The sequence below is a fragment of the Lissotriton vulgaris genome, chromosome 6 (genome assembly GCF_964263255.1).
Source record: "Lissotriton vulgaris chromosome 6, aLisVul1.2, whole genome shotgun sequence".
NCBI lineage: Eukaryota > Metazoa > Chordata > Amphibia > Caudata > Salamandridae > Lissotriton > Lissotriton vulgaris.
In genome coordinates, this window is record NC_141694.1 from 1630511312 (window position 1) to 1630533521 (window position 22210).

General features: G+C 45.1%; 1 protein-coding gene across 1 annotated transcript in view; it reads right to left on the minus strand.

Moving 5' to 3' along the window:
* The window catches only part of PLEKHH2 (pleckstrin homology, MyTH4 and FERM domain containing H2), a 572539-nt gene that overhangs the window by 90165 nt on the left and 460164 nt on the right, over positions 1 to 22210 (minus strand). The window contains exons 24-26 of the mRNA XM_086927801.1: positions 7170 to 7267; positions 6272 to 6413; positions 1252 to 1397 (exon numbers count right to left, since the gene is read on the minus strand). Of these exons, the coding sequence (XP_086783927.1) occupies positions 1252 to 1397; positions 6272 to 6413; positions 7170 to 7267 (386 nt within the window). The remainder of the gene's footprint in view (positions 1 to 1251; positions 1398 to 6271; positions 6414 to 7169; positions 7268 to 22210) is intronic.

The window sequence follows — 22210 nt, forward strand, 5'->3', positions numbered from 1 at the left end:
TAATCTGATCTTAAATTCTATTCACCCTTTCTCTGTGTCACATATTTTCTTAGGCAGTTTATCTCCAGTTTAAGAACAATGTGATTCTAATATAAAGATAATAGACTTGTTGTTAGTAGTTGCCTTTCAACAAATTACCAAGAACTGGAAAGACTTCACTAAGTTGTCATTTTAAGCATGGTGGTATGCTATCTGTTATAATCACAGGCTCTACACCACATTTGTATACCCGTTGCATTTGGCATCAAAGCGTTTAGATTTATGGGCGATAGATATAAGTGCTCGACGTTCTCTGTCTCTCATCCCTCCACAGCAAGAAGTGACTAAACCTCCATGACTTCCTTTATGTTGATAATGTATTGTTAATCATATAATAATATGTAAAGTATATGTTAGATAAGATTGTAAGTTTCTCTTCCTACCGATTTGTTTCTTCTATGACTTTGTTACTCTTTTACACATGATATAAGTGACTTACTTTTGTTTATAACCCTTTGTATTCCTCAAAAATTGAATGACTTTGTGTGCAACTCTTTCATTTTATTGCTACTGTACTCTCTGCATTAACATATTCCTTTATCTCAATAAACATATTTTGAACTTGAAAAAAAAAATCTTTTGGTAGTGTTTAAAATTGGTCAAGCCATCCATGACTGTGTACTGGAAGGTAGTATTATGTTGTATTTATCGGACTTAGTATCCTCTATCGTGGTGCATAATAAGTGCAAATAACAGTTGTGCAACAAATGGGAAATAACATGCACCAATGTAATATTGAATCTGGTATTGCCGTTAACGGGGCAGATTTCCACATCATTGTCAGGCATTGTTATGGACCCAAAATTGGGAATAATGTTCAGGATGCAGTAATACATATCGTGTTCTGCGTGTTTTTCCCGACATTTCATGTGCTGCTGAGCCATTGGATGGGTGCTCAAAAATACATGTAAATCTGATTCACTTGTAATTTCGATTCCAGCTGAAACTCCAGTTTTGCCTGAGTCAGAATTAAAAGGCCACTTGCAATACAGGCCTAAGAATCAACAACATAGAGGTTATAACATGAACTGACAAACTAAAATGTAATTGAGAGGAAGATGTATACTAAACAAGTACTCTGACCACATCAATTAACTAAAGCAGGGGAGTTTGTCTCTTCATGGTTGATGGACTCCTTCCTGATTTCTTGAGCATGTAAACAATGATTAACACTGCTTGTTTATCAAATTATGATAATACAAATGTTCTCACCTCAATTGCTCTTCAGAACAGCCATTCCTGTACATGTGTGGGTAAAACTTCTCCAAGATCTGTTTTACTGTTTGATTAGACTTGGATTGTGTTGTGGCTTGGCCTGATGGAGCTGAGAATGGTCGTTCATAGTCACCATTTTCCACCTGTTGGACAAAAGATGAGGGTAAATTAGCACAATAGATCACACTGGCCTACAAAAAAATCATAATTTAATCTAACACTATATTATAATTGCAGCGGACATCACATAATCCCTCTTGTATAGCTGTTTTTAAACAACTGGGTTCCTAGGCCGCACACAACTGAAAGGGGAAAAATAAAGATTGCATGACGGTTTGGAGGAATAGAAAGATTCTGCACTTCCTCAAAATCTTGCATGGTGCATCTCTGATTCTAGAGAATTTGGAATGAATACGACTTAAATGCTCGCCTATTCCTACATATATTTTACCATACATATTATGGTGAAACACTAGAATAAGTGGATCCGTAGCTCGTTGCCCCACACCTACAATTCACAATGCAAATATTCCAAAAATAGTACAGAAGTTAACCAGTGATTATTTTATGGAAGCATCTTTAAATTAAGTTTTGTTAATTTGATGCTGCCTTTAAGCAGTACATAAGCCTTTGACAATCTCACTATGGCCACAACGTTTACATCACCAATCTGCTAAAACATTCCTCTACCTATTACAAAACACACCATTTTCTGATCATTAAGACTTAATTTGAGGTCATTTTGCTTTATCGGGGGCAGCAAGGAAAATCACATATCATTCTGTGAACCTTTCATTGAAGAGCATTTTAACCTTATGCTTTTGGGAATGTCTCCTTTTATTGTAGAGATGCATCTAGTAGTTGTGATTACATTAACTAAAACGGCCGGCTCCTTACAGTGCAGAACGAAATTCCTTGTTCCTTGCTTTCCTTGTGCAAAGAATGTTTAGCAGAACAATTCTCCTGCCTTTTTCAAATCCTTGGGAGGAGGATGAGGAAATGGCAGAATCCTATATGCTTTTTCACACATAGAAAGAAGAGCATTTCCTGGGCTGGACTGGCCGTAGCGGCACCGTGCATTACCCCGGTGGGCTGCCAGGGTGTGGGTCAGTTTTGCAGCATAGCTGCAGTATCGGCCCCTGTAACAAAATCAACCTAAACCGGCCCTGGCAAATAGCTTGGTCGCACCGCCCGGGGCCAGCTGAGCACTTAGCCACGGCCGGTTTTGGTTACCAGTCCGACCCTGGGCATTTTTCACCCAGGCCCAATTGTCAACCATCCTTCATTGAATGCAAAAGGTCACTACACTTTACACTTGGCAAAAATCTCAAGCTTATGTCATGGATAAATGCCTTGGCAAAAGAAGCACAACCCCAGATAAGAATTCTTCATACCTGAAGAATCCCTAAAACAAATAGTTCAATCTCTGGTTCTGTCCAGGTTAGGCTACAGAACCTCTTTATTGTCTGGTTCACCAAAAATCCACCTTCACCTCATGCAATCAACACATCATGCAGCAGCTAGATAGGTCTATGGAACAAGGAGACATGGTCACATCACTACAATCATATCAATAAACTGGCTTCTGATCGAAGCACGGAGCACCCTTAAAATAGTCTCCATCCATCACAATGCCCTTCACTCTGAATCCTCTAGTTTCGTGTCCATAAATTTAAAGAATAAGATGGGAAACCAGGAATACTCATATTAGACAGCCTTCTGCTGGAACCTCCGACCCCTCCCCTAAAACGCAGACACTTAAATTCAGGGAATGCACTCAAACTTTGGAACTCCACACCACCGGTCATCAGAGGAAATCTTGCCTCTGCCACTTTCAAAACGGAATGAAAAGACTCCTTTTAAATTTTATTACAATTGGGTTCGCCCAAGATGCATGATGTAGGTAGCAACCTGGTCCCTACGTCAGTATTCACCTACAATGTATGCACCTGGATGGTCGGGCAAGGCCAAAGGGTTAAATAACGGGGAACATTGCTGCTTTGGGCTCACTCCTTGATGCAACTAGCGGTGTCCTGGACACCTCCTGCATCGTTTCGCCTCATCACCTTACAGGGGTGATGAGGTTCAGAACCTGCAGTGGATCCCTTCTGGGTGGTGCTCCATCACCACCACTACTCGTCCTGCACCTGCCATTCCTAAGGCTGTTTGACACATGAAATGGCTGTTGAAGCCTAATGCTGCCTTCGCTTCCAGGGGGAGTAGCCTGGGCTTTCATCCAGCACAGCGGGCCACCTCACCTGATGACCGAAGATGCAGAATCTTATCTCTGCAGCACCTATTTCAGTCACAGTGAGGGCAACCACAAATATATATAGAGCACGCCCCTGGGTTGTTGACTGCTGCTACTGCACTTGCAACAGGTGTAAAGAGATCAGAGCTGATCTAAAAGACTGTGAGCTGCCTGAAGACTGTCAGGACACCACCTTGGGACACACTATGGTCACAGAGCCTCCCTCAGGATAGTACAGACACTTACGACCAGCTGCAGTAAACGTAATTGCAACCAAGAGCACGGAGGCATGGCTGATGACGCTGAACCTACACCAGTGTAGCATAAATTGCTGCCACCCATGACTCCCCACAGGGAGGGTTAGTAACATGTGCCTGAATGTCGGTGTTGTTGTTAGTGAATTGGTGGATCTAGCAGCAGCAGCCCCAATTAGAGAATGACAGATGGACGAGTGAAGAGGTCCCTTTGGCTGCACTTCACAGGAGAAGAGGTATACATGCTGTTTGATAACCTCCGGGGGGCAGGGGCTGACCATGGCTATGATGCAGCGATAGCCACATTGAATGTCTATTTTGATCGATAGCTTAAACCAGACTATGAGAGATTCGAACTTCAACAAGCCTGGCAGAAGAAAAGAGACACGGCAGACGATATTCAGGCCCAACTAAGGGAACTAGCCAACACCAGCACTGACAACAATCAACAGAAAGAAGTCAGAGGCTCATTCATCCAAGGGTGTAGATCATCAATACTATAATGCCTAATGCTGATCCAACCAGGAATACGCACCCCTTGGTCTGTCGAACCACAGGGCAGAAGGAGGCGGTGCTGACAAGAGGCCCAGCATACCTAGGCAATCAAATATGGGTATGCGTGAAGGAAGAGGTGGTAGGCACCATAAAGAGGAGAGCTCCATCACAACAACTGACTAGGGCATAACACAATACAATGACTCCATGCAGAGACTGTGTTTTGGACCCCTAAACACAAGACAACTATTCCCCAATCAAGAAAGATCCCTTCCAGATGCAGCAGAGCTGACCCTTTTGCTTGAGCATGCAGAGGGGCGAGTGAGGACAAAAAAAAACGTAGTGAAGCAATTCACCACTTCTGCCCAGCAACAACTGACTCTGGAACACAACTATCTGCTAACCACCGCCAGGGCCAAGGTGCAAGAAAAACAGAACAAATATGACGACTAAGAGGTTCCACCAGGCCTGGACAGTCGTCGATCTCAGTCCATCCGTGTATTGACTATCAAATATATGCTGGTAAAGGTGCTGATTAGCAATGGTGCATCAGTCAAAATCATGTATCTAAAGCTGTACCACGATCTGAAGCCACAAGCCCCCTAACCTCGACACATACTCAGATCTATGCATATGGAGGACGGCAGCCCTTAAGGCTGGCAGGCATCATTGAAGTAATCCTCTGCAATGAAGATGCAGATACCAGAGCCTACTTCCACTTCACCACGAAGGAGATGGGTCCCTGAGGTGTACTGTAGTCTCCCACTCACACCATAAAAGTTCATGGAACTGACTGATTTGGCTCCTACCTGAGTCGGCATCTCTCGGCTGGATGACTGATAGTGTTGATCAAAGGGCATTCTAAGTTCTCTATGGTTGAACACTTTGTGTTCTTTCACAATGTATGCCCTCTGTTGGACAAAACATTTGCTACAATTTGCTACAGTTGGACTGTCTACAGAAATCAGGATTAGGAGTTAGGTTTAGCAAATACCTGGGTCAGCTAGGGATTAAACACCAGAATATTGTATCACAATGGCCACAGGGTCAACGGAGATGTGAAATGCTTCATGTAGACCCTTAACAAGGCCCTTTACATCGAGTAGAGCGAAGAGAAGACCCAAGACAATCTTATTTCGTTTTCTGAGGGTATATCCCACACAGCACCACACAGGGCCAAGGATGATGGCAGAGAGGCACCAAGCGACTCCAAACGCCTGATCATCAGGAGCAGTGTGCTGCTATGTGGAGGAAGCCAGGTAGCCAGGGCCGGACTGGCTGTAGCTGGCACCAGACGTTTACCCAGTGGGATGGAGGGGCGGGAGCCAGTTTTACGGCTGTGCGGACCAGTTTTATCACTGGGTACCAGTTTTGCAGCAGTGCTGCAATATCTTCCCCTGTAACAAAACAAAAGCAGCAGCAGTGCTCATAACAAGAGCTTCTCAGGGCCACAAACCAGGCCTCGACGTCACTATTCACCTATGCTGCACCCTCCAGATGGCTGTACGCAGAAGGATTAAATAAAGGGGTGCGCAGCCACTTAGGGCTGGCTCCCAGACACAGCCCGTAGTTTCCTGTGTCACTCTGTTGCGCCTCCTGTGTCACTGGCCCCCACAACCTTGCCCCAACATGACTGCGCTACATGGTAAACAAGTACCACAGAGTAAAATCTAAACCTGAAGGATGACACTATCACCCGCAACCACAAATGATCATTTGTTCTACCTTGCCACACTCTGTTCTACATCTGAAAATGTTATGTATTCTTATTTCCACCTTTTTTTCAGCCATACAATTCACCCATAATGCTTCATTTGAGAATTCCTTACAGGTGAGTCCTTTGTCAGACAATGTGAACAGCCTCATTGGGTATTTCTATAATTGAACTAACTTTGTATAGCTCTCTAATACCCTAGCACCACATCCACGTTATACAAAGTTACAAATAAATGCATACAACAAATACGTTTTAGGGCGAACCCCAATGGTGTTTAGCGCTGGAGGTGTAGTAAGGTACCTGGGCTAAGAGAGCTGCCATTTCCAATGCCAAGTCCTTGTTCACCGGAAACAGCCCTTTCACTATTTGGTCATTTGTCTGATACATTAACAGCAACTTTTCCCTCTCTGTCTCTCCGCGAGCTTGCATGGAGAAGCAGAGCCTGCAATAAAGAAAACAAATATGTTAAAAAAGAATAGACAAATGGAAAGCAGCATTGTATTCAAGAACAGAAATCATGACGCTCTTAAGGGATAGTTTAGGTGTTTTTTTGGGACAATTACAAGGACATGTCAACTTGGTTTTAATATCCCCGAGAGCTCAGGCTAGGAAGTTAAATGCACATTCATAATATCAGAATTCAACTTACATATCACTTGCGCGTATGTTGATCTTCAATCCCCACTCTAAATCAAACAGGCCCAAAGAGTATCCTTGCATTTGAAAATTAGATGCATTAGGGGTAATACGATTAGAACCATAGGGGACCCCACGGGGAATTCTTGAGAAGAAAACTTCATGTGTGTGTATTACTGTGAATATAGTATATGAAAACAATCTGAACTATAATTGAAGCATTCCTCGTGATCATCTACACAATAAGGATAATGTATTTTACCCATATATGGGTATGGCACATTTAAGTGGTTGGCTTTTCCCATTTTTCCCACTAAAAATAGCATTACAATTGTTTGAGATTAGAAACTATATCAAATCCTTGATGCTTTTTAAACATACTTAGGCTTTGAGACTTGCTTTGCCAGCTCTACAAACCGGTCTTGCTTGTTTTAACATTTTTTTAAAAAGGATCTTGAATTTTGAAATTTTTGACCATGGATATATTTTCTGTTCTAAACAAATCTATTTTGACAACATAATGGAAATGTGTATTTTAGTACCTATATCGAGCTTCACATACCTGTTCTTATATGTGAGGCGCACAGTCTTTGTGCCTTCGCATTTACCAGGCTGCTGTTCTTTAGAAGCCTGCTCCCACTTCGAAATGATATCACAAATCTAAAAATAAAAACATATTTTAGAAAATAAACACTGTCAGCCTCTATACTTCAGACAATGACTGAAATAGCTAATAGGTCCAGATTTAATATACTGATGCACTAACAGGATGTGTACATGCCTGCATTTGTATGAGTTAGCACATTATAGCCAGGCCAGTTTGTTTTGCACTTGCCACCACTGAACGATGACCTCTCAGTCCTGCAGACCCACCATGTGAGCTAGCATGCAGACAGGCGGAGGTGTTTCTCACCTCACCTGGAAGCACCAAGGAGAATGAGGGAATTCCTGGGCTCTAAAGTTCAGCAATCAGGAGAGAGCTGCTGAAGCGACTCACAACACTTCATGTGTGCAGCGAGAAGGGACAATGGAGCATGCTCGTAGAGTCGCATGGAGCTGCTGAAGCGACTTGCACGCTTCACATGTGCAGCGAGAAGGGATAATGGAGCATGCTCGTAGAGTCGCCTGTTTTCCTCAGTAAAGCTCCTGAAGCCACTCACCACTTTTTATGTGTGCAGCGGTAAGGGACAATGGAGCATGCTCGTAGAGTCACCTGGTTTTCTTCAGTAGAGCTGCTGAAGCCACTCACCACTCTTATGTGTGCAGCGATAAGGGACAATGGAGCATGCTAGATGTGTCACCTGGAGCTGCTGAAGCGACTCACAAAGCTTCAAGTGAGTAAGAAGGGAAGTCCGCGAATGCTCGTAGTCACCTGGAGCTGCTGAAGCGACTTGCCACGCTTCAGGTGTGAAGCAAGAAGGGACAATGGAGCATGCTCGTAGAGTCACCTGGAGCTGCTGAAGCGACTTGCCACGCTTCAGGTGTGAAGCAAGAAGGGACAATGGAGCATGCTCGTAGAGTCACCTGGAGCTGCTGAAGTGACTCACAAAGCTTCAAGTGAGTGAGAAGGGAAGTCCGCGCATGCTCGTAGTCACCTGGAGCTGCAGAAGCAACTCACAAAGCTTTGTCTGTGCAGTGAGAAGGGACAATAGAGGATGCTCGTATAGTTTCCTGGAGCTGCTGAAGCGACTCTCCACGCTTCACGTGTGCAGCGAGAAGGGACAATGGAGCATGCTTGTAGAGTCACCTGGAGCTGCTGAAGCGACTCACAAAGCTTCACGAGTGCAGTGAGAGGGGACAATGGAGCATGCTCATGGAGTCACCTGGAGCTTCTGAAGCGACTCACCAAGCTTCACGTGTGCAGCGAGAAGGGACAATGAAGCATGCTCGTAGAGTCACCTGTAGCTGCTGAAGCGACTTGCACGCTTCAAATGTGCAGCAAGAAGGGACAATGGAGCATGCTCGTAGAGTCACCTGGGGCTGCTGAAGCCACTCACCACTCTTCATGTGTGCAGCGAGAAGGGACAATGGAGCATGTTAGATGAGTCACCTGGAGCTGCTGAAGCAACTCACAAAGCTTCAAGTGAGTGAGAAAGGAAGTCCGCGCATGCTCATAGTCAGCCGGAGCTGCGGAAGCGACTCGCCACGCTTCACGTGTGCAGCGAGAACGGACAATGGAGCATGCCAGTAGAGTCACCTGGAGCTGCTGAAGCGACTCTCAAAGCTTCAAGTGAGTGAGAAGGGAAGTCCGTGCATGCTCGTAGTCACCTAGAGCTGCAGAAGCAACTCGCAAAGCTTCATGTGTGCAGTGAGAAGGGACAATGGAGCATGCTCGTAGAGTCACCTCGAGCTGCTGAAGCGACTCGCACTCTTCATGTGTGCAGCAAGAAGTGACAATGGAGCATGCTCGTAGAGTCAACTGAAGCGGCTGAAGCGACTCACAAAGCTTCACGAGTGCAGTGAGAAGGGACAATGGAGCATGCTCCTAGAGTCACCTGGAGCTGCTGAAGCGACTCTCCAACCTTCACATGTGCAGCGAGAAGGGACAATGGAGCATGCTCGTAGAGTCAACTGAAGCCGCCGAAGCGACTCACAAAGCTTCACGAGTGCAGTGAGAAGTGACAATGGAGCATACTCGTAGAGTCACCTTGAGCTGCTGAAGCGACTCACAAAGCTTCAAGTGAGTGAGAAGGGAAGTCTGCGCATGCTCGTAGTCACCTGGAGCTGCTGAAGCAACTCGCGCAGCTTCATGTGTGCAGTGAGAAGGGACAATGGAGCATGCCAGTAGAGTCACCTGGAGCTGCTGAAGCGACTCGCACTCTTCATGTGTGGAGCAAGAAGTGACAATGGAGCATGCTCCTAAAGTCACCTGGAGCTGATGAAGTGACTCACGAAGCTTCATGTGTGCAGCGAGAAGGGACAATGGAGCATGCTCGTAGAGTCACCTGGAGCTGCTGAACCGACTCGCAACGCTTCACGTGTGCAGCAAGAAGGGACAATGGAGCATGCTCGTAGAATCACCTGAAGCTGCTGAAGCGACTCGCACGCTTCACATGTGCAGCGAGAAGGGACAATGGAGCATACTCGTAGAGTCACCTGGTTTCTCCAGTAATGCAAGAAGTGGCAGGTGGAGCTGGACTGACGTCATGCCAGGGGTGATGCAATAACTAGACAGGAGCAAACAGACCTGCAAGCTTAAGGACCAATAAATGTGACTGTCTGTAATACTTTCATAAGCAGCAATAATAATAATAATAGCAACATTTGTAAAGCACGAACAGCTACCTCGGACAGAGGTGTTCCGGCGCTGAATAGGTTAGGTAGATGTATTAAAAATGTTTCGATTCTGGGGCTGGAAAAAGCAGAACTCTGAGATCTGTAGTAATTAAAAACACTACACAGTTAGTGTGTAGTCTGTTTCCTCAAGTATTACAACGTCAAGCAAAAAATCATAAAGGTGTATTGGAGCTCTGACGTCGACCCAGTGTAAACATTTCAGACAATATAAGCTGCCCGTCATAGTGTGCACACTCCATAGACACTGAAGTGGGTAGGAGGGAAGTAGAGAATACAGATTTACTTAATCCAGTTGCAGTTTGTCACTGCTCTTCCATCAACATAAAGTCGTCACAAAGTGAGAGCTGTACCTACACCACTTGGCCTCTATAGTTTCTTAATTATCTAGTGGTTATTGGACTCTGCGTCTGCCTGAAAGTTGCTCTAACCTTGCTTCTAGGTGGCGCTCACAGACCCTTCGTTACTTTGTGACAGTTGTGTCTTCTTGGTGGTTGCGTCTTCCCCTCTTCTCAGTACCCTCCCCAGGTTCCCATCACAAGCTCAGGGCTACCTTCTTAACCCTGTGCAAACTTTTGTTTGCACAATGATCGTAATTATGAGTCGGGTGATAATCATCACATCCTCGCAGATTTCACACAATACATTCTGACAGATCAAACTTGCTTAAATGTATCAGGAAAAAAGTACATAAATGGCAAAACATGCAGAATTCGGTGTAGTAAATAACGATTCCCCATCGTAGGCCTCGTTTTGAAGTTAAAAACTCAGAATAGGTGGTATTTGTACCTTGTAATGAGGGCCAGAATATATAATTTTTTCTGGTGGTGATGTAATAATTCAGCAGAGGGAAATACAGGCTGAACTCTTGTCTTTATTTCTACTGCAGCCCCTGCTTGAAGAAGGAACAGGAACGCAAGGCAGAAAGGAGGAGAAAGGAACAGAGGAAAAAAAGGAAGGAAGTAGAAGCAGAGGACTGTAGGATGATGATGTAGCCAGTGGATGAGAGGGAGTAACAGGAGGAAATACATTATAATTTCAAACAATTTAAAAAATGAGTTAATAAACACAGGGGTGAAGCAAGCAAGAGAGAGGCACCATCGAGGAAATAGGGGGACGTGGCGAGATGGTACGAAGTAGTGAGGTCACCCTGTATAAAAAAAGAAGGGAAAACGAGGGGGAACAAGACGGGAGATAGGCACAGTATAGGGAAGGAGTAAGAAAAGAGGGGTGAGGTCAGTGGACAACAATCTCCTTTGGCCAAAAACAAAGAGAAAATCAAAAAAATCAAATCTGCATGACTCCCAAAACAAATTATTTTAGGGGGTATAGAGTTTAGCCGAAGAGATCTGTGATTTTTTTTTTTTTATTATTCATCAAGATTTCACAGAGCCTTTGCTGAGTGGCCGCCACCTTGGCTTCTTTCTTTAAAGCTACTTTCATCGATATCTTGCTTTACATAATGTTCACTAAGTAAAGTCTTAAATGCAATCCCTTTCCAAAACACCTACGTAATAACGCTCTATTATTTGCTAATGGTCTTTCATCTAAAGGTTCCAATGGAAAACACATTACAGATTATTGCTTTACGCATCAGTGGCTATATCTTCCCCCTACACCCTGGAATGGCCCCGAGTATCACGCTTCATCGGTTTTACATGCATAAACTCGGAGGCCCCAGGGAGCAAAACGGCATTTCTTAGCTCTTCAACTCTCATTACATACCTTAACATATATGGTAATCCCATATGTTGCCATTTACACTCATGATATTGTAGTAATGACTCCTCTTTTCACCAAACCTCAGCAATTTACATGTTATTCCATGGTGCTCTGCAGCTAGGTCTGTGTTTAGCCAAAAGATTTCGTATTTTTTATGAAATGAACAAAATCACTTTACATAAATGGTTCAGGGTTAACTGATAGCGCGGGCCAGCACTGCTTCAACCCACACAGCCAGTAACAACTGTGGCTTACAAATGCAAAAAACACTTTTATTTCATTTTTTGGGGGGAAAGGAAAGTGGGCTTTCCATTAGATTCATTACAAGTTTCTTTATTCCTATTGTTACATAAATACAATAATGCAATTCTTCAATTACGCTCAAAGGCCATAATACCAGTCCTTAATCTCATTTTTGAGTAGTCAAATTTAATATACTATGTTCACGATTAAGGACTGTACCTCTTTCCAATTTTTATAAAGAAATGAAATAAAAGTGGTGTATAAGATATTGTTATCCAAGAATCTTTATATGGACATTATTGCAACAGGAATGTTACCTTCTTTTTTACTGATATGAATCTTTCCGCCCCCCACCCCATAAAATAATATTAAGGTTTTTCAATTTAAATTAACACTGCATCTCTTCCATATCTTTATTGGAAAAGCCTTAATGCGCTACTCATCTCTTTCAATGTTTTTCAGTTGTAATTATGCAAAACACACTTTCAATCAGATTGGGGTCCTGTGTATAACAATGCGACCAATGCTGGTACCTAATTGTTACTAAAATTCGCCACTGGCTGTTACTTCCTTCTTGAGAATTGTCTCCTTTCTAGTACCTTTGATTGGACAATATGTTACTGACAGCATTTCAAAGTCTTCCTACCCTATCTAATTTATGCTTCCCTGCAAAGTAGGTAAGAACATAGCCTGATAGTAACTTAGTAATATTTGAGAAAATGTGAAATGAAAAATTGTGACACATCAAATTTGGCACTGCTAATCAAGCAATGGTTCACTAAATGGAAATGCCATAGGGGGCTGGAGGCTGTGTTAAATATGTTCCTCATAGATTCAGAGAAGAAAATAATTAACACTAATGTTGGTTTTGTTTAGTTGAGGAAGTGATTAGAACGTTCCGGGGCTTAACTGATCATTCCATTGAGTAAACAGAATGGACTGTTATGTTATTTTATTTGGATCTGTAGAGTGCAACGTATCACCAGAAGGGTATCCAGGCGGTGGAGCAGGTGTGTAGGTCATCTGCGGGGGGCTAGTTGAAGAACCAGGTCTTCAGCCTCTTGCGGAATTCAGGGAGCGCAGAGGAGTCCCTGATGTGTGACGGCAGGTCTTTCCATGTTTTTGGTGGGATGAAGGAGAAGGCTAGGCTGCCCGTTCTGCTTTTTTGAATCTGGGGTGTGTGCGAGGGAGAGTGACGCTGAGCGTAGGAGTCTGGTGGGTTGGTGGAGGTGAAGGCAGTAGTTCAGATATGTTGGTCTTATGTTGTGGATAGCTGTGTATGCATGAACGAGACGTTTGAATTGGCAGCATTTGTGTATTGTCAGCCAGGGGAGATCTCTTGAGGTGCGGCGTGATGTGTGTGAGAAGTGGGAGGTCCAGGATTAGTCTGGCTGCCGAGTACAGCATCATCTGAAGTCGGAAGAGGAGGTCAAAGATTCCGGCATAGACTGTCATCATAATCTAGTCCACTAGTGACTAGGGCTTGAGTGACAATACACCTGGGGCAGTGTCACACCTACACACATTTTCCTTGTTTGCACGGGGTGCACCTTTTAAAAGTTGCACCCGACGCGAACAAGGAAAATGCGTCCTATTAGGATGAATGCGCTGCCCCATGGCAGCCGCGAAATTCATGTGAAAAACAGAACAGCTGCTTTGAGGTCGCTCGATGTTTCACTGTGCAAGGAGCAACCCACCTGCTCTTTTAACGGGAATTAGAGATCCCCTGGCACACAGGTGCAGTGAGAGACTGCACCCACCTGTAAGGGGATGTTTGGTACATCCATAGGGTCCTCTTTTCCCCCTTCAGAGGGCTGACATCAGGGGGCGCACTGACAATGTGCCACCTTTTATGTGGCACACTGTCAGTGCACCTCGTGACAGATTCTTTGCCTCTTGCCTGGCCCACATCTGCAATACCGCACGGGTGCAGAGGCAAGGGATTCCCTCATTTGCATGGGCCATGCCCTATGCAATGAGGCAACGCCCAATGATGAGAGTGTTGGTGCTTTATTGCACCAGTGCTATCGGTATTACAGAAGGGGACGCCCAAGCGTCTGTTGGCCCTTCAGTAATACCAAAGTGCCCCGGCAGCGCACAAAGCAGGCACAAACAACCATTCCACCCCCGGGGCACTTATGTAATATGGCCCCAGGTGCTCATTGAGATCCATTTGAAGATTTTTCTGAGGATGCGTAGTATATGGAAGCAGGAGGAACTGACAGCGTTCACCTGTGAAGCCATATTGAATTTGTCATCTACGATGATTCCCAGGTTTCTTGCATGGTTAGTGGGTATTATTTATTATTATTATTTAACGATTTGTAGAGCGCCTGGTGACCCGAAGGCATCCCCGCGCTATAAAGATTGTATTATCCAGAGGAGAGGGAAGAGAGGGGAGGGGACTTTATTTAGGGAATAGGAGTGTTTTCAATTTTTTTCTAAAGATCAGATAACTGGGTTCCAGCCTGAGGGTGCGGGGGAGGGAGTTCCATCCGGTAGAAGCCTTCACGGAGAAGCGTCGGCCTCCAGTACGTGTCTTTTTGTATTTGGGGATGTTGGCCAGATGCTCATTCTCAGACCGAAGGCATCTGGGGGCTTTATGAGGAGTTACCAGGTCACTGAGGATCGTAGGGCCAACTCCATTAATCAGTTTGTATGCAGTGCACATGGATTTGAATTCCACCCTTTGGCGCACTGGTAGCCAGTGCAGGGCCTTGATGGCTGGTTTAGCTGACACTCTGGAGGGAAGGTTCATAAGTAGTCGGGCTGCTGCATTCTGTGTTCGTTGCAGTTTAGCCATGGTGGCCTCTGGGGCTCCCAGATAAACCATGTTGCTGTAGTCCAACCGTGCCAGTATTAGCCCTTGGACTAGGAGTTTTCTGGATGCGGGCGGGAGTAAGGGAAGAATCCTGCGGGTGGTGCGCATAAGCCCAAAACAGGTACCTGCTGTTTTGGTCGCTTGCGTTTTCATTGAGAGCTCAGGTTCTAGCCAGACTCCTAGGGTCTTAATTTCTTGTTTCGGGGTGGGAATTTCCCCGAACACGTCTGGCCAGACCGATGGGGGGATAGTCACCCATTGCTTTCCCATGAGCATAACTTCGGTCTTTGACCTGTTTAATTTGAGTGATGATTCACACATCCAGCTGTGGATTTCCGTGAGGCAGTTTGCCAGATTGTCTGGGTGGTCGTCCAGTTGGGATAGGGAGACGACCAGCTGTGTGTCATCAGCATAACTCACTATTTTAATCCCGAAGGTTGTCACCACATCTTCGAGGGGGGCCATATAGGCATTAAAAAGCGTAGGGCTTAGAGATGACCCCTGGGGAACCCCGCTCGTGAGGGGGATGGTGGTCGAATGGTGATTGCCATCCCAAACCTGGAACAAGCGCCCAGCAAGGAAGGACTCTATCCACCTGAGCGCCGTCCCAGTGAGCCCAGCTGCCGCCAACCGATGGAGAAGGACACGATGGTTAACTGTGTCGAAGGCTGCACTAAGATCCAGGAGGATCACTGCCACTGACCCTCCTGAATCCAAAATGCACCTTGCCTCCTCGATGACGGCAAGAAGGGCGGTATCTGTGCCATGGCCCGGGTGAAACCCAGTTTGGGATTGCCGTAAGATGTTGTTTACCTCGAGAAAGTGTGACAGTTGTCCATTGACCAATTTCTCGGCTACCTTGCTAATGCCAGGGAGGAGTGAAATTGGCCGGTAATTTGCCATATCTGCTGGGTCCAGCTGGGGTTTTTTTAGGAGTGCTTTAACCACTGCGCTCTTCCAGCTAGCGGGAACAGATCCTTGGGCAAGCGAGCTGTTAATAAGCTCTGTGATCGTAGGAACGATGACGGGGGCTACGGTTTTGAGAAATCTAATAGGTGCGGGGTCCAGAGGTGATCCGCTTTTCATTTTGGCAATGGTTACATCTACCTCGTTACAGGTTACTGTCCTGAATGTCGCTAGTTGGGGGCGCATGCTACTTCCTGTCTGGCTGATGGGTGATTCATTGTCCATGTGGCTTGAGAAACAGGGAGGGGGAAGGGATGCTAAGATACGGGCGATTTTGTCATTAAAATAGGTAGCTAGTTCGTTGCTTCGGTCTACAGGGGGGGTGTTGGAGGATGGAGTGGTTGGTATTTTCAAAAGCTCTTTTACGATAAGGAAAGATTCCCTTGCTGATTTGATGGATTCTTTTATCCGAGTATCGTAATGGGAAGCTTTGGAGCGCTTAAGGGCAGATTTGTATATTCTAACTGAGTACTGGTAAGCTTCCTTGCAGGCGTGCTGCCAGTCTTTTCTCCATAGCCGCTCGGCTCTCTTGCAATTTTTGCGTAGCATCCGAAGTTCCGGGGTGTACCACGGGGCGGATCCTGGTTTCCCATTTTTATCCTCCCGGGTTCTAAGTGGGAGTACGGAGTCCAGGGAAGTAGCAATCCACTCTCTAAATTTACTATCAGCGATAGCCGGATCTTCTGAGTAAGCAGGGGTAGTTGAATTTAGGGTCCTGGCCCAGTCTTCTGTGGGGAGCTTGGACCAAGCCCTGTCCCTGGTGTAAGTGGGAGGTTTTTGAGGTTTCCTGAAAGCTCCTGGTAGTTGGAAGGGGACTAAAAAATGGTCCGTCCAAGGGAGGGGGAGGGACTCGCTAGCTTGCATGGTGGGGGTGCTCGTGAACACCGGGTCCAGCAAGTGACCTTTGTTATGTGTAGCTCCGGAGTTTAAGAGGTGGAGGTCGAAAGCCGCCAGGTCTGTAATCAGGTCGACTGCCCCTGTATCTAAAGGGTCATCAAAATGAATATTCAGGTCTCCTAGTATCATGAAGTTGGTGATGGAGTGGGCCTGTGATGCTACCGTATCCAGGAGAGCACTGGAAAAGGGACCTGGATGACCGGGAGGGCGATACACTAAGAGGCCTGTAAGTGAGTTAGTCGGGTCCAACTTGATTGTGAACTGGAGGCTTTCAGAATCAAGGACTTGCGCATCGTTGGTTTTGCAGGGTAGATAATCCCGATGAATGATGGCAACACCACCACCCCTACCTGAGGGACGAGGTAGGGACTGAATAAGAAAGCCCGGTGGGGTAGCTAAGACCATATCTGACTCCGAATGTGAGGAAAGCCACGTTTCCGTCAAGAACAGAACGTCGATCTCATGTATAGGTGTTGGACCAAGCTCAGATGCCCACCAGGTGGAGTCCCAGGGGGAGTTCTTGTTCCCAGAAATCAGCGCTTATGTCTTGTCCAAGTTGAGTTTCAGGCAGTTGGTTTTCATCCATTCTGCTATGCAGAGCATGCATTTGGTGAAGTTGGATCAGGTTGTGAAGGTCTAGTCAGAACTTGCATTGTTGAATTGCATTAATAGCCCAAATTATTCCAGACATCCGGCCGCAGCTCCAATGTTTACTACTATTACGGGCATATTTATTACTTATAACAGGCTCAGGTGCCTAATGACCAGGTGAGCTACAGGAGAGGAACTAAACACAATTATTTTGGAATAGCTATTTTGGTTCACCCTCCATCTCTAGTTACAGTAAAGACTTTGGATTCAGGACCAAGGGGATGGAAAAATGAAGCAATCTTAGTTGTTAAAACATTCACCAGTTATAAAGAAAAATACTTGTCTATTGGTAGGTGGGCCTAATGTAAGCACACCCCATAAATACATGTCAAAAGCTTGATTCACATTAAAAAGTCAGAAATCTGCGCCCAAAAGACCTCGCAGGAATGTGAACGTATGACTTCCTTGGATTCCAATTCATTTTTCTGGCTGGGGATGGAAACTTTACAAAAGCAGCAACTTTTGAGGTATAATCCTAAGAACGTGTATTTTCCAGAGGCACTTCCGCAGTGTGTAATTGTATGCAGTGTACAACTACATAGGGAGAAGTGGCACTGCTTTTGTCCAGTGCCAACATTTAAAACAAGTTCTCAACAGGGAAATATTTTTTACATGTGGAGAAACCACTTCCTTCAACTGGCGATAGTCTGAATTCCCACTGAAAGGCATTTTCAATGAAATAGCACTGTCTTTGTGTAGTGCCAACATTTAAAACACATTTTTGATATGGAAATATTTCCCCCGTGAAAAAAACACTTTCTATATCTGGCGATAGTGCCTTTGTAGCTATGCTTCGCTATGGTTAGGTCAGAATTTACATTGAAATATTAATAAAAATCCTCAAACTTTACAATAAAAAGTTAATTTGTTTTGGGTTCAGCATGGCACGTTTCATGCATCATGTTAAGTAGGGTCCAAATTAAAAGGGGGGGGGGTAGTCAAAAAAGTGACACTTACTATTTAATAACCCAAAGGTTTCTTTGCCCTCCTATATAAAAACACTGGCTGCATGGAATTACAGCAAACGTGTCATGAAAACAGAACTTTACTCAAGGTATTACTTTTGCCTGGTTTGGTGTAATTCTGTTCAGTAGTTTTTGAGGAATCGGTGTTTGAAAACAATTGGCAGACTTGCAAGAATTATAGACATATCTGGGATGTTAATCTGTAGATGGTCCATGAACCTGATTTTGTAGACCTTTCACAGAACCAAATTTAAAAAATATTCCAATCTGATTGGACGAGGGAGCTATTTCCCCTGTTTTCAATTTCCTGGTCAACAGCCCGAAGCTTTCTCATTGGCTGGACGCAATTGGAGAAAAGTATTGCGGCTGGCATTACAGGATTTAGGGCTCTGTCATCCATTCATAAAAAAAGTTTGAAACTAACCTAAGAGACCAAGGGTTGCATCCGGGGACAGCCTGACACAGTCGGGAAGCCCAAAGGTACTCTAAATGAGTTAAAATGAAGAGAAAAATATGTTTTGCTCTACCGGCCCCAGGTGTATTGTATACCATGTACCATGGAACCCAGGACGAAGTTTCAGCCCACAGTGGAGCACTTCATAGTCCAAGAACCCTTGGAAAGTGTGTCCATGTTGTGGAGGGTGGTGTTTCTTGCTGCTAGATCAACGAGAATGAGCAGAGCCGAACTGCCTAAAGTAAAAATCAGGGTGTCTAAATGATTACGGTTCAGGAAATTATTGGGTCCTGCTCAAATACCAGTTCTAACTTACAGGGTTGATAATAGGCAGAAACCTGTCACGAACTGCGAGCCAAAATGAACAATGAGGGAAATGTCCCAAACCCTCAGCACACTTTGCGTACCCCATCCCTACCCAACTGGCCAAAGAGCTCAAACTCACCCTAGCCCTGCTCTGGACCAAGATTATTAACAGCTCCCTGAGAACTGCAATCATGCCTGATTGTCTAAAAATCGGACAAGTCACGCCATTACTATAAAACCGGGCTCTGACACAAGCAATCTTAATAACTTCAGACCTGTCTCCAATCTCCCATTCCTCGCTAAAATCTTGGAAAGATGTTTCCTCCATCAACTTACTCAACACTTGGACAACACCAACCCCCTTGACCCCACCAATCGGGTTTCAGAAAAGGGTGCAGCACTGAGACAGCGATACTGAATGTGATAGATGATGTACACAAATCACTCGATACAGATCATTGTTATTTACTCATACCCCTGGACCTATCAGCAGCCTTCGACGCGGTTGACCACAAACTACTCACTAAGGTACTCCAAGAAAGAGTTGGTGCAGAAGATGTGGTCTTACAGTGGTTTTCCTCATTCCTGCAGAACCGCACCCAACAAATAAAAATCAAAAACCACATGTCTGACCTAATCCCCATCAGCAGGGGTGTACCCCAAGGATCAGTTCTCTCCCCACAACTATTCAACATATACATTGAATCCCTCACCACCCTACTAAAAAAAACAACATCGCCTTCCACCTATATGCAGACGACACACAGATCTATCTTGAAACCTCCTCCATCGATGACACTCAGAGACTAAACGACACTCTAAGAGAAGTCCAACGCTGGCTATCCCTTAATCACCTGAAACTCAACCAAGATAAAACTGAAATCCTCCTCATTTCCAACAAGGAGCAGAACCCCCGAATAACAAAATGGCTAGAAGCCATTGATGCTCTCAACTGCAACCTCACTCTGGCCAATTCCGTAAAGTCACTGGGAATTACTCTGGACCCAAAATTAGACATGACAAAACACATCAAGATCACCGCAAAGAGCCCCTTCCTAAACCTAAAACTTCCCAATAAAACCCTTCATCCACCCCAACAACCTCAAACAAGTCAGTCAATCCCTAGTGCTGTCCAGACTCGACTACGGGAACGCAACTCTCACAGGAACAGCAAAGTCACACCTTGTTCCCCTCAGATCAACTCTGAATGCGGCAGCCAGAATGGTCTCCGGAGTCAAGAAATACGTACACATCTCCCCGGCTCTCGGAGACCTGAAATGGCTCCCAATCAAAATGCATGCCAATTTCAGAACTGCCTGTCTCACACACAAAGCCCTGCACACTGCAAAACCAGCATACCTGGCTTCCAAACTCAAGACGGCAGGCCAAACAAGATCCCTTAGGAGCACAAACACTCTAGTCCTCATTTCTCCGAAAACTTGCAAACAAAAAATCCTATCTCAATCCTTCTCAGGATATGTGCCCAGGATATGGAACTCCATCCCAGTCCCTATCAGGACTACCCCCTCCTTCTTAAAATTCAAAAGGCAGCTCAAAGACTTCTTCCTCAATGGATCTCTCCCAAATGGATAGCTGTCGACCAAGCTCAGAATCCTGACCATTACGACTCGCCACCACCTTAAATCTTAGTCTCCTATCTCGCCCATCCTGTCTCGTTCCCTTGACTTCTACCCCCCGCCCCCAAAATGGTCGTCTTTCACGAGTGAATGTATAAATCATTGTTATATTGTTGTGATTTCTATGCTGCCAATTTTTCAATAAAGCCCGCTAATACTTTCGACTTGTCATGAATCAATGCTTATTCTACTGCCATACTATGTAACCTCTCCACTGCTAATTTTGTAAAGCGTTTTGATACCTTTGGGTCTGGCCAACGCTATACAATACTCTTAAGTAAATAATAAATAAATAAATGTCCGCTGTTGATGATGGGAAGGTCTGTCCTAGTTAACATGATGGTCTTACTCAATCAACAATTCTGACTTTGAAACACTTCTTATTTTATATTTTAGAGGTCTTCTGTGATCCAGCCAAAACAACATGTCATTTTGGATGGCGATGCAGGGTTATGGGGTGGGAAGGATAGCAGCCCCCAATATGCAGTCATGCTGCTGAGCTGCCCAGTTACAGAGTGCACCTACATAGTGCAGGCATGCATACACAGTGAACATAAAAACTAAGATTAAGTTGCTCTACAAATGACACTTCTCACAGTAACATCTAGAAGTAGAAGGTGTAATGGTGCAGTCTGTTCCCCAAATCATGCAACTTTGTAGTAGGGGAACAAATCAGGTGGGCATTGTATTCTTGGCATCTGATTAAGATAAACACCGAAGTGCCCAATTTCCGATTATGACTTGCACACCCGTCTCCCAGCCAGCTGTCCTGGTTCATTGATCAGGAATGCATATGATATCTAACCTATCTGTGAAGGCCGATCAAAATCTGCGATACCACTTCTCCCCTCGGTCTTTCCCCCTACCTTACTGTGCCTACTCACAACAAGGGCCATACCCTGGACCAGGTGTTCTCCACCGTTCCCATCGATATGTCCTTTCCGTCTCCTGTGTTATGGTTGGACCATTATTTGATTAAATTCTGCATCCTAGGCATTAACAAACCACCATGCAGTACTCTCTTACGTTCCTGTCAGGCCCCACGGGCGTACCATCGTGTAACCCCTGAAATGCTGGCCCAGGCTTGTCTGCTTCACCCATGTCCGCTGTCTGGGGCTCTAGAGAGGGATCTGGCCTCTATGCAGTCATGGCTTATTGAAAGGCTAGATGAACTTGCCCCCGAAACTGCCCCTCGAAAATCCGTCAAACGTGCCTCCGCTCCATGGTTCACGGAAGCCCTGGCTTTGACATGGCGGCAGTCTAAGGTTGCGGAGAGGGCCTGGCGTCGTCAGTACGACGACACGGCCAAGCTGACGTACTGAGCTTCCATCAAAGCCTACCATCAAGACATTCTGCTTGAGAAGAAAAATTATTTCTCAAAGAGAATTGAGGCGGCCACTAATTCTTGCAAGGAGATATTTAATATCGTAAGGGAATTTACTGCCCCTAAAATGAGTACGCCGGTATGTGCGCACTCGGAACCCTGGGTGATTGCATTGGCTAATTTATTTACCACCAAAATTAGGACCATTCAGGACTCTTTTGCATCGGCTGGGGCAGTGGCAGTCCCTGGCGCTAGTGTCCTGGCAGTGTCTGGAGTTAGCTCTGAGCCCACTTTCTCGGAATTTCCTCTTTTACCCGTAGCTA